The sequence below is a fragment of the Lithobates pipiens genome, unplaced genomic scaffold, assembly GCF_037356315.1.
Source record: "Lithobates pipiens isolate NorthernLeopardFrog02 unplaced genomic scaffold, aLitPip1_a1.2 Scaffold_16, whole genome shotgun sequence".
Taxonomy (NCBI): Eukaryota; Metazoa; Chordata; class Amphibia; order Anura; family Ranidae; genus Lithobates; species Lithobates pipiens.
Window position 1 is genome coordinate 113,469,330 of NW_027507748.1, and position 16,376 is coordinate 113,485,705.

Below are 16,376 nucleotides of genomic sequence, written 5' to 3' on the forward strand. Positions count from 1 at the left end.
CTCTGCCAACCGTTCGGAACACCATCGGTCTCAGTCCTGTATGCTATACAGGACTGAGACCAGCAGACCTGTGAATCATTGGCAGAGAGAGCCGAGGACAAGCTATGAAGAGTCTTCAAAATGACAGAAGTCAAGTTAAATGTAACTAACTACTACTACCGTATATACTCGAGTATAGGTCGATCCGAATATAAGCCGAGGCCCCCAATTTACCACAAAAAAAATGGGAAAACTTATTGACTCGTGTATAAGCCGAGGGTGAGACATGCCCGTCCATCCCTGTGTGTCCATCCATCCCTGTGTGTCTGTCCATCCCTGTGTGTCCAGCCGCCCTGTGTGTCCAGCCGTCCTGTGTGTCCAGCCTACCTGTGTCCTGAGCCTGTGTCCTTCTGCACATACGGCGGCCATGCCAGGATCGCCGCACCTCTTCTCGTCTGTGACAGACGGCGGCCATTCCACTGTTCAAAAGCCGCGCTTCCGTCTGTGATAGGCGGAACACTCAATTTCCCAGCAGTCTGTGTTCCGCCTATCACGGACATCCTCGTCCGTAGTATGAGGATGAGCGGATGTCCGTGATAGGCGGACCACTGACTGCTGGGAAATTGAGTGTTCCGCCTATCACAGACAGGGAGGCGCGGCTTTTGAATAGTGGAATGGCCGCCGTCTGTCTGCACGATGCGCTGATCGGGTAGACAGACGGCGGTGACTCGAGTATAAGCCGAGGGGGCACTTTCAGCCTAAAAAAAGGGGCTGAAAATCTCTGCTTATACTCGAGTATATACGGTAGATACTAAATGTTTACAGTAGTGTCAAAGAATTTGAACATTGACTTCTCCAGGAGTCAATTTACTAATATAGCCATCATTCCCCCTTACAAGTCAGAACCCTCTCCTCTTCTGGAAGTTTCTAATTACTCTGTGCTGGCCAACATCTTGGCCCCTCTGGGAAAAGAACAAAGGGGAATACCTTCACTTGAGTCTTCTTGGGCTGCTGACACCACATCCAAGATGGTGGTACCCAGCAGTAGCCTCAGGCTTTTGGATGTCAACCAGATATATGAACCTGCATAAAAAAAGCATTAAATGCACATATCATTTTATGGGAAGATTGTTGTTGAAATTAATGGTCTGGCAACAGAGACTCTTTCAAATGAATGGTAAAAATCACACAATCGCCTTATAGCAGTTCCAGGCTCCAGTAGTGTTCTCCTTGATCCTGAAGCTAGCTGGTCATAGACATTCGAGCATGATCGTATGTACACGAGTGAGTATATTTGTGTGTATTCCAATGCCGTACAGGCAAGAACATAACAATTACAAATGAAATTGGGAGATAAAATCAAATGAGGTCAAATAACGTGACATAGAAGACTTTGGAAAACAGCTGTCTAATGTCTATGGCCCACATAGCTAGTAGTAGAAGGATGTGAAATTGGAACTTGCTTTTGTTAGCATTGCATGTCATTTCAGATAATATCTTAAACAGAGACTTATGTTTATGCACATTTCACATAAAATTTTCTCACCCTTTGAAAGGAAGTGGAAACGCATGCAGAAGGTAATTCAGTTACTGAAACTACAATATATCAGTGCTGGATTGCTTTTTTGTACATGAAGAATGGACAGCGCTGCTCCGCTTCTGATCCTTATGTTGGCAGGCTTATCTCTTGCTTGTGAGTATATGGTAACTCTATTGTAACTATGTGAAGCTTGCTCTTACATGTGAATATTAAGCAAGACTGCTTTCAGAGCCACAAGGTATACTACCAGTGGTGGAGGAGCCATAACACATAGACAGTGTGACCAGACTAGAAAAATCAACTGCATGCATTTTTGACAAACGGCTAGTGTTTTCGCGGTTTAATTTTATTAAAATCAGATTTAACCCTAGTATTATTATTATTATTATTATTTTTTTTCAGATAAGCTAGAAACTATAATCGAACATAACAAAGGCCACAAATGCTAAATGTGCAAAACTTCTGGCCATCTGTGATTCCTAGGACAGTCCAAGGGGAGTCTTTCCATCTATTGAATGCTCCTCTTCCACATCATGCCAATCATTTAATCCCATATGCTGAATTGCATTTTGCAAGCTATGGTCATCTTGGTATACAGGTTATATACAGTATATGAAATCAATGTTTCTGTTCGTTTAAAAAAAGGAAATATTCACATCACAGAGTGCTATGTAATAATAAATCCACACACTATAGTTCCCCTTATCCAACCTATAGGCTTTAACTGTGATAGAGATGCATCCCGAATGTCTGAATAAAAAAAATAACGAATACAAAATAAATTATAGCGGATATAACAAATGAATTCAACATGATTCGGTAATTCTTTAAAGATCTAATGAAACAAAAGGTCAGCTCAAAGTAAATCTTATGCCCCGTACACACGAGAGGGATTAAGTCTGACAGACCTCCAAAGGAGTTCCGCCGGAGTTCCGCCGGAGTTCCGACGGAGTTCTGGCGGACTTTTCGACCGAACGGACTTGACCACACACCATCACACCAAACTCCGACGGAGTCGAACGTGATGACGTACGACTGGATTCGACGTAGGAAGTTCCTAGACAGTAGCCAATAGCTGCCCTAGCGTCGGTTTTAGTCCGTCGGAGTAGCACACACACGAGCGGATTTTTCAAAGGGGACCGGGTCCGGCGGAGTTCCGTCGGGAAAATTTAAAGCATGCTTCATTTCTAAAGTCCGTCAGACTTTAGCTTCGCTAAAGTCCGTTGCAGCCCACACACGATCGGATAGTCCGCCGGACTCAGTCCGTCGGAGTTTGGATGTCGAAAAGTCCGCTCGTGTGTACGGGGCATTATAGTCCAATCAGCTGATAAATTTTGTGCCGGAGAATGGATTACTGGCAAAGTGCATTCCTGAGAACCGAGTTAGAAGGGTGTTGTATTGTTTATGAGCCGAGGAGAAGAGACATTGTCATTGTGTGTGTTAAAAGATTCAATAAACAAACGACTTTCCAAACTACGAATCATTATCACGAATGTCTATACATACATAAATATCGAATTTTAATGAATACGAACGAAATTATAGCGCATATAATAAATGAATTCTACATGATTCGAGATTCAGTATAATGAATATCGACACTCTACGAATAATAACGAATTATCCGAAAACGTATTAACGTAACATAACGAATATAACAGAACGAAAATTATGTATTTTACGAATGACAACGAACCGAAACTAAACAAAATTTTCCGTTGTGCACAAGTCTACTCAAGGAAAACTTAATATAGAGACATAACACAATTCATTTCATGTTGGCTATAACGGCCACAGCATTTATTAAGGGATTACCCAAAATGAACAATAATCATCCATAACAGCAAAATATTTCATCTTAAAATTACATAACCATAAATTATTTAATTTATTAATATATTATCACGTAGTCCATCCAGAACTGAACTAGATGACAAACCCCAATTAAAAAAATTCATATATATATATATATATATATATATATGGAGGGAGGGAGCAGCGCAGGGCTCCGTCTTCAGCGGGGTCTCCTCAGGCAGTGAACAGAGCGGGAAAGCCGCCGGCTTTTATAACCACTGCCTCGGCTTAATCCTCCCCGATTGAACTAATTGGGACCCATTGCTATGCTGCTCTACATTCTGCCATCACCTGGAGCAACCTAAAAGAGAAGGGGGGGGAGAGAACCAGGGAAAGGAGACAACCCTCTTTATTGTCCCATGGAGCCCCCCCTCATAAGCGTTAGGGGCTCAGTCATTCTATAAAAAATTAATATGCACAACTTGATTGTTAGACATAGAGATATATAATGTCACATCCTGTGTCCTTCTATAAAAAAGAATATATAGACCACAAAGTGATGGCTAGATATAGAACTACATATATAATGTGTCCCTCTATGAAACAAAAATTTGCACACCACGCACTATTAGCCATGGAAATAAATAATATCACCGCCCGCGTTCTTATATTAAAAAAAATAATGTGTGCAACAAAAATTAATATTAGCAATATATTATTTTATAAAGTTCACATAGTGTAGTGACTGACAATATAGGATAGCAAATGCATTACACATACTGAACATAGCAAGGTTAATGTTGTATTGAATTAGTTGATACACATGTGATATACTGTTTCTGTTTAATTAGGCTGTGAATTCAAACAAACAGATTTTTTTAATGGATATAAAGTAAATATTCTTTATTTGGATGACCTACTCTAAGTGTACCTTGCACCATTTATTTGCTTCCCCACCTTCTGTGCAGAACAATTCCAAACGTGCTTCAGGAGCATATAGAAGGCACGTGGGTGTCAAGACCCAGAAGTAGCAATGGGTGGCTAGAAGAACCCTAAAGCTAGCCATATACAATTATATTTCATTTCTTAAGCTAACAGGCTAAACCAAAAAAAAAATCCAACAGGTCCCTGCATCCACAATAGATTCCCAGCAACAGCAGCTATCACAATACTCAAACAGCAGTTGCAACTGATTAGATGCAGATGCTGTTCAGCTGACAATTTTCCACTCGGCTCCTTCAATTTTTCAGTTGGAGGATGTTGGGTGGAAGGGTAGCAACAAGGCTACCCATGGAGTAAATTTTGGCCAGTTCCTCCAGATCAGAGGACACAGGAGAGGACAAAGGCAAAGCAAGCAAGTTACTTACACATATGAGTTTTAAATGGGGGTGCATTTTAATCACCAGTTTGGGGCCAGTGCATTCTTAAATGATCTTACTAAGCATTGCTATATTTAAAGCGGTTGTATATCTGCACATAAAAAAAAAAAACCCTGCAAGGCAAAGACATAATGAGCTAGTTTGCAGCGCATACTAGCTCATTATGAAATACTTGCCTCAGAACAAAGCCCCCGTATCGGAGCCCGGTCAACAAAGAGGGAGCTGACATCTTGCCTTCAGCGTGTCTTCCGGGTTCGCAGCTCCGGGACTGTGAGTGACCTGAACCACAATAACGTCACTCCCGTGCATGCACGCAGGAGCTTTCTTCCCAACAAGGTACGGCAGCATCTGCCGGACCTTGCCTTCAGCCTGGCATTCAGAGAGAATGTGCCGCTGACGTCAGTGGCTGCATGCAAAGGGAATATCTCCTAAACCGTACAGGTTTAGGAGATATTAATTTTACCTACAGGTAAGCCTTATTTTAGGCTTACCTGTAGGTAAAAATGTCAAATTTGGGTATACAACCATTTTAAATATCTCATTCTGTGCTAGATTTAAAGAGGAATCCCCCCCCCCCCCCCCCCCCAAAAAAAGTATTATGTGCCCTTTACCTCTGGTCTCCTTTCTGTGCTGCATAAATATACTTAAAAAACCCAGAGAATCCAGCATTGTCCTCTTTTCCAGCTCTGCTCTCCTACTACAGGTTCCCTCCCATGTCGCCATCTTCATCTTGCACATCATCTGGTGGCTGGCTGTCTGTTCAAGGTTCTTGCAGATGCTCTCTGTATGATTTGCCTTGGTGCATGCACATCTGTTGTAGATTGCTTGTAAGCCTCCAGGGATGCGTGATGTGGGTATCCTAGGAGGCTGCAGGCTGCTAGGGCTATGTCATGGGACTGTAGGCCGCAAACCCCCCTACATACAAACACCAACCTTGCTAATAATAAACGAAAACACTTCGCACAGGAAAGGTCGTGATATAATTAATGGGTTTACCAAAATAACACAAATTTATTTCAAGCAGATTTAAATTCAAATACAGATTCCACTTCATTGCCCAGTTATCAGAACTCAAGCATGAATATATATATATATATATATATATATATATATATATATATAGATATAGATATATAAACAAAGCCACCCCCCCTCCCTGGATCCAGGGTGGCAGAAACGACATAAAGTACCGCGACGGGTGTGCAGGAGGGACCTCCTTTTGCTTGAAGGTCCTAAGAGGACCAGAACCAGATCCAGCTGCCTTAAATACCTTTGGGCCAGCATCCCATAATAATCCCAGGTGTTCCCATAGCTGGGATACCACTGAAAATCTTAAAGGACCATGCACTTACTGCAAATTAATAGAGGGGGATAGCAGCCACATTCCCATGGAGGGGTGCCCAAAGAGTTGTTTCTCGCCTAGGTATTTGTAAAAAGATAAATACAAATTTGCATGTGTGTGAAAGGAGGTAAGGAGCAATAGCAGGTAAAGTAGAAGAATGAATGATCCTATAAGGCAAAAACAAGTTACTGAAATAGAATTTAGTGCACAGAATAGCATAAAATATTGTATGCACAAATATTGCTATCTAGAAAAAAAAAAAGTAGTGGTGTGCTGTCTTCTGTTTAATATACTGTGCTGGCACTTTAATTTTTGGCCTTGTAAAACTGACACTGGAATAGAGGAACACCAAGCAAATTCTCTAAATTGTGGGAGCCATGGGTAGCAGTTCCTGGACAGGCCACCTCCTCCCCGATTTCCTTCAGGTTGTTGCAATGTTGAATCTAGACCCGTTGAGCATAGCGATTACCTCTTTCACATGGCCATATTGTGAATTCACCCTTGCATCTAGATAGGAGCAACTTATATATTATCTATTTTGCTATTTTGTTTAAAGTGCTTTTCGACCATTGTTCCTTCTAACCCCCCCCCCCCCGGCTTTTTATTTTATTTTGCCCAGTATGGAGTAACTCCTCTGGAACATTCAATCTTGTAAAAATCCTCCGTGATTATTTGAATGTTTATGAAAATTATGATTGCCATCATAGTATAATGTTTTGCTGACCTCTATATGATTATGTGCACGAGGTACTCTTGATCTAGTGTACTACTCGGGTGTACAGTACAGTACCAAAGTGATACTATTATGGGAGGTCTTCCCATGATCTAAATGTTTATGCCTTATTTGTATAATTTTTGTTTCCTTTTTTTTTTTTGGAACAAAGACTGCCCACTTAAATAGCACTTCCTGTGACAAATTAATAAAGTGGGTTCAAAGGTAGCGGATGCTGCAGCAACAGCCTACTGGAGACTGGAGAAATTACAAGTTGATGTACATGTTTGTAAGCACACCATGGATCAACAATTACCATCTGCGGTGTGCTGGCAAATACGTACATTAAATAAATAAAAGTGGCACACACCAATTCATTACATAAGCAATAAGCAATTCATTACTCTAGTATGAAAATTTCAATACATTAATGTACATACATACATGTAGTTAAGACATCCAAAAATCCACAGCACCACTCTATACCACTATATATATGGATGCCAGGTCTTGACTTTGCACACAAATAGAAGATATACATAAATGAAAGCCGCAGTCCAATATCTGCTCTTCCGGGCATTTTTATTTGGCTAAATTAAAAAAAAAGGTTGCGCTATAAATATAACCAAATAGTGGTCAGTGAAACATGTGATAAAGAAAATTGAATGAATCTCATCTGTTAAATAAACCAATCAAATGTCCAGTGATTAGACAAGTTCCTGTAATAACGAAAAAGAATAATCCTGTGGAAAAGAACAAGGATAATGTCCCTTTGATATAAATTTTGCACAGTTGCAGTGACTTTACTGAATATATCCCACCACCGAGTGAAGTGAGCGCTTACCAGCTTGTAGTACTTTATCGCTTATGGCTATTGCCCAGCCAGGGCCTTTTCCTTAGAAGATTTTACCGAACGATCTCATCCTCACCTCACTGTGATGCCCCCCCCCGGTCTGGATTGCATCAATGCATTCCTCCACTGGCAGCAAATGAAGTGTAAAACGGGGTCGATGGCTCAAATTTGCACAAAAGGAACAGAAATGGAACGACCATAGATAAAACCCATAGGGTATTTATTGTATAAAATGCTGAAAAGCGTATAAAATAACGCAACACAAATTTAAAATCTAAATGCAAATAAAAAATTGCAGCCGTCCGACTCCACCCGACGCGTTTCGTCACAGATTTGACGTAGTCATGGGGCATGTGCGAATTTGAGCCATCAACCCCGTTTTACACTTCATTTGCTGCCAGTGGAGGAACGCATTGATGCAATCCAGACTGGGGGGCCATCCCAGTGAGGTGAGGATGAGATCGTTCGGTAAAATCTTCTGAGGAAAAGGTCCTGGCTGGGAAATAGCCATAAGCGATAAAGTACTACAAGCTGGTAAGCACTCACTTCACTCGGTGGTGGGATATATTCAGTAAAGTCACTGCAACCGTGCAAAATACTTCAAGCTGTCACTCAACAATTTACAGTCTTGGACAATGTTTTGAATCACTGATTTTTATATCAAAGGGACATTATCCTTGTTCTTTTCCACAGGATTATTCTTTTTCCTTTTTACAGGCACTTGTATAATCACTGGACATTTGATTGGTTTATTTAACAGATGAGATTCATTCAATTTTCTTTATCATATGTTTTACTGATCACTTTTTCATTATATTTATAGCGCAACCTTTTTTTTAATTTATTGTATTTTGTGTGTATCTCACGTGGTGTTGCTGCTAATAGGTTTTAGTTTAATATATTGTCCAGTGCGTTTTTTCTTGCTATACAAATTTTTATTCAGCTGTCAATAGAGCGACTGCATCCATAATTTCTCCATCTGGAAACCACCATTACTTTGTGTCCAGTCCATGGTTATCTGCAAAATGCTTGGCTACATATAACAGACCTAGTTTGACAGTTAACTACAGTGCCTTGAAAAAGTATTCATAACCCTTGAAATTTTCCACATTTTGTCATGTTACAACCAAAAACGGAAATGTATTTTTTGGGGGTTTTATGTGATAGACTAACACAAAGTGGCACATAATTGTGAAGTGGAAGGAAAATAATAAATGTTTTTTACAAATAAATATCTGAAAAGTGTGGCGTGCATTTGTATTCATTTTTCTCTGATACCCCTAACTAAAATCTAATGGAATCAATTGCCTCCAGAAGTCACCTAATAAGTAGAGTCCACCTATGCATAGTTTAATCTCAGTATAAATACAGCTGCTCTGTGAAGCCCTCAGAGATTTGTTAGAGAAACTTAGTGAACAAACAGCATCATGAAGGCTAAGGAACACACCAGACAGGTCATGGATAAGGTTGTGGAGAAGTTTAAATCAGGGTTAGTGTATAAAAAAAATATCCCAAGCTTTGAACATCTCACGGAGCACTGTTCAATCCATCAACCGAAAATGGAAAGAGTATGGCACAACTACAATCCTACCAAGACATGGCCATCCACTTAAAGCAGAACTCCAGGCAAATTTTTTTCCATGTCCTTGTTGCTGATCTCCTATCTTCACCAAGATTGCCATCCATATTCTTCTGAGCTCTGTAGTTCCTCTGTAATAAGCTGCAGAACTTGCTGAAAAAATGCTATTGCCTGCTGACTTCCTGTTTGTAAGACTGTTGGCTTCTATCCCTCTCCTAAGCTCAGCCAGCCATCTAACATGCCCCCTTGTAGTCCTCTGAAAGAGCAGGGAGGAAGCAGACATGTTGTTGTGGGCAGAAGGGGTCTCACAGCCCCCCGGTTTGTGCTGCCCATGGAGGAGGTGTCCTCCTTCTCCTCTCTCTTCCCTTCTCCTCCTCCCTGCCAGCAATCCACCCTTCCACTCTCCCCACGCAGTGGCTGCGTTTGATGGCACAGTGGCTGCTAGGGGTGCAACTGATCGCCACAGATCCGTGATCCGAATGGGTCACCCCGCTTGGATCGGCACATGCCGCGATCTGCGGAGCGCTCCGCGGTCTCGGCCTTAGGAAAGGCCGCGGCTTCGGCCTAGCTCCGAAGCGGCGGCCATCTTTCTACACCCAGGCTGTTTACACTGTGATCTTGTAAACTAGTAAACAGCCGTTTCCTCTCTCCCCTCTCTGTACTAATCTGTAGAGATCCAGAGATGGAAGCAGCCATCCCTCCATACCCTGCAGTACCCAGCAATACCCTGCCAATACTCTGCAATACCCTGCCAATACTCTGCAATACCCTGCCAATACTCTAGCAATACTCTGCAATACCCTGCCAATACTCTAGCAATACTCTGCCAATACTCTAGCAATACTCTGCAATACCCTGCCAATACTCTAACAATACTCAGCGATACCCTGCCTGCCAATACTCTGCGATACCCTGCCTGCCAATACTCTGCAATACCCTGCCAATACTCTGCGATACCCTGACAATACTCTGCGATACCCTGCCAATACTCAGCGATACCCTGCCTGCCAATAGTCTAGCAATACTCAGCGATACCCTGCCTGCCAATACTCTAGCAATACCCAGCCATACTCAGCCAATATTACAGTGGGGGAGATTGTGGATATTACAGTGAGGACTATATGGTGGTGGAATTTTCACAGGTTTTTGCAAATTAAATTATTATTTGCTGATCCGAAAAATTATCCGATCCGTGACTCTGATCCGAGGAACGATCCGATCCGTGAGGTTTTTGATCCATTGCACCCCTAGTGGCTGCGCTTGATGCCACAGTGGCTGCAATTGATGGGCACAGTGAGGCTGCAGTTGATGTTTTTTTTTCAGTTTGTTTGCGCCCCCCAAAAATTTTGAGCACCAGCCCCCACTGTCCCTGACATTAGGCACTGGTGGTGGTCCCTGACATTTGGCTCTGGTGGTCCCTGACATTCGGCTCTGGTGGTCCCTGACTTTCAGTACTAGTGTTGGTCCCTGGCATTTGGCATTGGTGGTGGTCCCTGACATTCGGCTCTGGTGGTGGTCCCTGACATTTGGCTCTGGTGGTGTTCCTTGACATTTGGCTCTGGTGGTCCCTGACATTTGGCAGTGGTGGTGGTCCCTGACATTTGGCAGTGGTGGTGGTCCCTGACATTCGGCTCTGGTGGTCCCTGAAATTCTGCACTTGTGGTAGTTCCTGGCATTCAGTTCTGGTGGTCCCTGACATTTGGCACTGGTGGTGGTCCCTGACATTCTGATCTGGTGGTCCCTGACATTTGGCTCTTGTGGTGGTCCCTGACATTCGGATCTGGTGGTCCCTGAAATTCGGCACTGGTGGTGGTCCCTGACATTTGCCTCTGGTGGTCCCTGGCATTCGGCTCTGGTGGTCCCTGACTTTCGACACTAGTGTTGGTCCTTGGCATTTGGCATTGGTGGTGGTCCCTGACATTTGGCTCTGGTGGTCCCTGGCATTCAGCCCTGGTGGTCCCTGGCATTTGGCTCTGGTGGTGTTCCCTGACATTTGGCTCTGGTGGTCCCTGACATTTGGCAGTGGTGGTGGTCCCTGACATTCGGCTCTGGTGGTCCCTGACATTCGGCTCTGGTGGTCCCTGACAATCGGCACTGGTGGTGGTCCCTGACATTTGGCTCTTGTGGTCCTTGAAATTTGGCTCTGGTGGTGGTCCCTGACTTTCGGCTCTGGTGGTCTCTGACATTTGGCTCTGGTGGTCTCTGACATTTGGCTCTGGTGGTCCCTGAAATTCGGCTCTGGTGGTACCTGACATTTGGCTCTGGTGGTCCTTGACATTCGGCTCTGGTGGACACTGACACGTTGCATTGGTTTGCATTTATATTAAAATGTTTTGTATTTATAAGGCTGTAACCTATCATACCATGTGTTATGTATGGCTTACTGGCTGCAGAATGAGGGGTGTGATTTATGTTGAAGTGGGCGAGTTCACATTTACATGTATAAGCCTAGTGTACCTTCCACATTTACTCCCATCCCAAGGATTCATGGAAAATGTAGGCTGATTACAGTTATGCCGCGTACACGCGGTCGGAATTTTTTCCGACAACAATTGTTCGATGTGAGCTTGTTGTCGGAAATTTTGGACCGTGTAGGCTCCATCGGACATTTGCTGTTGGAATTTCTGACAACAAATGTTTGAGAGCTGGATCTCAAATTTTCCGACAACAAAATTTGTTGTCGGAAATTCCAAGTGTGTGTACCCAATTCCGCCGCACAAAATTCCACGCATGCTTGGAATCAAGCAGAAGAGCCACACTGGCTATTGAACTTCATTTTTCTTGGCTCGTCGTACATCACTGCATTTTTGACATTTGGAATTTCCAAACAACTTTTGTACGACCGTGCGTATGCAAGACAAGTTTGAGCCAACATCCGTCAGAAAAAAATCCACTGTTTTGTTATTGGAATGTCCGATCGTGTGGTCAGGGACCACCAGTATCGACGGCCTCAGCCACCTAGTTTAAAAAAATCTCAGGGTCAGAAGAAACCTTGGATCCAAAAATCAGCCAAGTCCAATTCCAAGTCCACCTTGTGAAGGGGCGCCCCCGCTCTTATGAGTGGGGGGCAGACTTTGGCTGTTTTCAGATGCTTCGAAAAAACTGGTTCAGGACAGGTGGGTAATTTCTACGGTAACACAAGGTTACAAAATAGAGTTCTGGGAATTTCCCCCATCTCATTTTCTGAAAAAAAAATTCTGAATTCCGTCAGATCCAGAGAAAAAGAAATGCCTGTTGATAGCCTTGGAGCATCTAGAAAAACAAGGGGGTAATTGTCAAGGTTCCGCACGGCTAAAGATTCAAGAGGTTTTACTAAAATCTTTTCACGGTGCCAAAGCCAAACGGGGAGGTAAGGCCCATTCTGGACCTCAAGTCCCTCAATTGCTTTCTAAATGTCCAGTCCTTCTGTATGGAGTCGGCCTGTTCTGTAATCACATCCCTAAGAAAAGGGGATTACTTAGCGTCCATAGACATCAAGGACGTGTACCTTCATGTACCGATCTTCGGTCCACATCAGAGATTTCTGCATTTCACAGTAGAAGGGCGTCATTTCCAATTTGTGGCATTGCCATTTGGTCGAGCCATGGCCCCTTGTGTGTTCACAAAGATTCTTGCCCCGGAATTGGCCTCCCTAAGGTCCCAAAAAATCTCAGTAGTAGGATATCTGGACGATCTTCTGTTAAAGGACCGATCTTCCTCCATCCTAGTCGAAAACGTAACAACAATGGTTCATTTTCTGCGGTTCCTAGGCTGGATTTTGAATGTGAACAATCTGCCCTCTGTCCGGCTCAGGTCTTAGTATATCTGGGTCTGATCTTGGACACCACTCAGGGAAAGGTGTTTCTACCTCCCTTAAAGGTCAACACCATAGTCAAGCTGGTCCGGAAAGTAAAAGAAGAAGAGAGACCTTTGGTTTGGCTGTGCATGAGATTGATGGGCACGATGGTGTCATCTTTCAATGCAATTCCTTATGCGCAGTTTCACTCCAGGTTGTTCCAGAACAATTTCCTGGAGGCCTGGGACAAGACGGTTCAAGCCCTAGATCGTCCCATGTCGCTATCCCCACAGGTACAACGGGAGCTCTCTTGGTGGTCGAAGACCAGCAACTTGAAGAGCAGGAAGGCCTTTCCACCTGTAACCTGAAAAGTGGTAACCAGAGACACCATTCGTCTTGCCTGGGGAGCGGTCTTGGAAGAGGCATCCGTCAAGGGAGTATGGTCTCAAGAGCAAAAGACATTGCCCATCAATCTGTTGAAGACTCGGGCAGCCCACTTGGCTTTTCTATTCTGGACATCCAGATTGTGGGGTCTTCCTGTCCGAGTCCAGTCCGACAACTCCACGGTGGTGGCATATATCAATCACCAAGGAGGCACCAGGAGTCAGACGGCCCAAAAGGAGGTAAATCATATACTAACTTGGGCAGAAAGGCATGTGCCGTTTCTTTCGGTGGTCTTTATACCGGGTGTGGACAATTGGCAGGCCGACTTACTAAGTCGCCAGCAATTATTGCCGGGGGAGTGGTCCCTTCACCCCTGAAGTCTTTCTTTGGATCTGTCAGCACTGGGGGACCCCAGATGTGGATCTACAAAAGAAGAAAATCCTTATTGGTGGACTTTGTAGGCACGTACAACCGTATGATAGGGTACAAAACTATATTTTTATTTATACAAAATCTGTATATACATAATCATGAAAAGAATAAACACGGAGTAATACAAAACAATTAAAAATAAGAAAACAATGTCTATAATGCAGAACTGAGCACTCATACACAATAAGGTGAGCCCCAACACTCAATACCCTACGCGTTTCGGAGGGATTGTACACTTCTTCATCAGGGCTAGGTGTAGAGTATATGAAACATAGTTCTAGTAAAAAACACAAATGACAGGATATTAGGGAAAGAGACGGACATATAAGTAATGCAGATTTAATCAAAAAAATATAATGTTGTTCCCAGTATTTACATAGCAAAATATGCAAATATGGACATGTGATATCTTATAAATTAAAAGCAATTAATTCGAACAGTCAGGTGATATGGCTTTCCAGTGTGTTGGGCTTCACATATATAACTTGGTAACTTATGAATTGCAATAGTTAAAAAAGGTGTTAACAAAGTGAGGGGGCCCTGTAGGAGCCACTCCTCCTCTACTCCGATAAAAGGAGAGTGGCACTGGAAGGAGGCAGGAGATACACTGAGGCAAAAGAGGCAGGGGACCCTGAAAAGGGAAAATAAAATAGGAGAAAAGTGGAAGTGTAAAATTGATAATAATAAATGTAGGTACCTTAATGACGTATCACGTATATAAAAATATATGTATATTATGAGCAGAGAGGATATACCTGCAGGAGGGACCCTCAATGGGAAGGGCAGGCAGAAGGGGAGAACCAAATTGGCAAGATCAAATAGTAACTGTAGAAGTATGAATACAAAAAAAAATGTATGACTTTTTTTAATAAGGTGAATATTGTATTATGGTTAGTAATATTTTAAGAGAAATAAATAAATAAATAAATACAAATAAAATGTAATGGATCAAAGAAGAATTAAGCAAATAGATACCTGCAGAGTAGGGCCCTTAATGCAATAAGCTGGCAGCTATAGGAAACCCGGTCTCCAAGATGGGAAATTTTGTAAATCTGGAAAGGTAGCTGCAGCAATATCAATAGGTGTGGAACCCAGCAGAAGGGCAGCGCAGCAGCAGTAATAGAGGATGAAATACTGAAGGAGATTACCTTTAGAGAAAAGGCATGGAGAAGCCACCAGAACATCCATTCAGCGTCCCACAGCAATTAGCCGTGGAATGCCGGTGGACATTTCGTCTGGGGCTTAAAAGTAATCGTCTCTCCAATGAGCTGGCGCACAGCTGATTGCGACAGCTGATGGAGAGGGAGGAGAGAACGGGTCCCAGGCCGGCATGCCCCCTGAGCGGTGTGAGTGCAGCCCCGTCCACACCGCGCATGTGGACTCACACGCGCCGGAGCGGGGCCCCGCCCACTCCACCCACCGACACACCAAGCTTCCCCAGCGGACAGCGCATGTCCGCTGGAGTCGCAAGATGGAGGGCAGCCGGGATGAGATACGCCAGCTGCTGTCCCCATAAACGCCGCCAAGGGAGAAAAAACTTCTGTCATGGTTATGCAATAGAGTTCGTCTGCTTACCTGTCTCCATGTGTTCATTTCTGGAGACCAGCCGACCCTCACCTGACTGCTTTTATAATCCATCCTCTGACATGGCTCCACCCTAGCTCCTATCAGAGAACTCTATATTAACCTGTGCACTTCAGGCCAACCCTGCTGATCAACCTTTGTGTGTTAGCTTCCTGTTACCTACCACCATCCCTATCCTCCTGTTGCCTACTGTGGGTGTGAGCTGGGGGACCCTGGGGGTTGCAACCTGGAGCCAGTTGCAGCCAAGTCCATCCTCACCACTAGAGGCTCTGGTGAACACCTGCTGGATCTTAGACTCTGCGCCCCAGGGAATCTTACGCTCTAACCCGGGTGGGATCCATCTTGGTGTTCTGGCGGTCCTGCCTTCCTATCACCTTGACCCCAGTCCGCAGCAGTCAGCCGTAGGGTCCACAACCTTGCGGTGCACTCCTGATCCCTACGGTGTGCATATGTCACCTGGCCTCAAGGTGACCTGACAGTTTGATCAGCCATGGACCCGGCTGACGTGCCGCTTCCTGCAGTCGATCCTTTGCAGGGCATAGTTCAGAGACTTGAAACCCAGGAATCTAATCAGACTCAGGTGATGCAATTCCTTCAAGATCTGGCTTCCCGCTTCGAGCAGCTACAGGCTTCCTTGGGGACCCCGAACCTGCAGCCTCAAGTACAGTCTGCAACTGCACCTATTGCACCAGTCGCATCCATGCATTCATTATTACTGCCAGCTCCGTCCCGTTTCTCTGGGGACTCCAAGGCCTGCAGGGGCTTCCTCAGCCAATGCACCATTCATTTTGAGCTCCAGCCTCAAAACTTTCTGTCTGATCGGGCAAAGGTAGCCTATATAATTTCCCTCCTCTCCGGTGAAGCTTTAGCCTGGGCTGCTCCCCTGTGGGAGAAAAATGATCCAGTGGTTTCCAGCCTGTCCAACTTCTTGAAGCTCTTTCGTAATATCTTCGAGGAGCCAGCTCGGGTTTCTTCTGTGGCTAGTGCCCTTTTATGCCTTTGCCAAGAATCTTGTTCAGTGGG

At 44.0% G+C, this 16,376-nt stretch overlaps 1 protein-coding gene across 1 annotated transcript in view; it reads left to right on the top strand.

Annotated features, from left to right (window-relative positions):
* Positions 1-1,543: 1,543 nt before the first annotated feature.
* Positions 1,544-16,376, top strand: part of LOC143981995 (uncharacterized) — a 63,430-nt gene continuing 48,597 nt past the window's right edge. Inside the window, exon 1 of the mRNA XM_077480305.1 lies at positions 1,544-1,672. Within this exon, the coding sequence (XP_077336431.1) occupies positions 1,618-1,672 (55 nt within the window). The 5' untranslated portion in view covers positions 1,544-1,617. The remainder of the gene's footprint in view (positions 1,673-16,376) is intronic.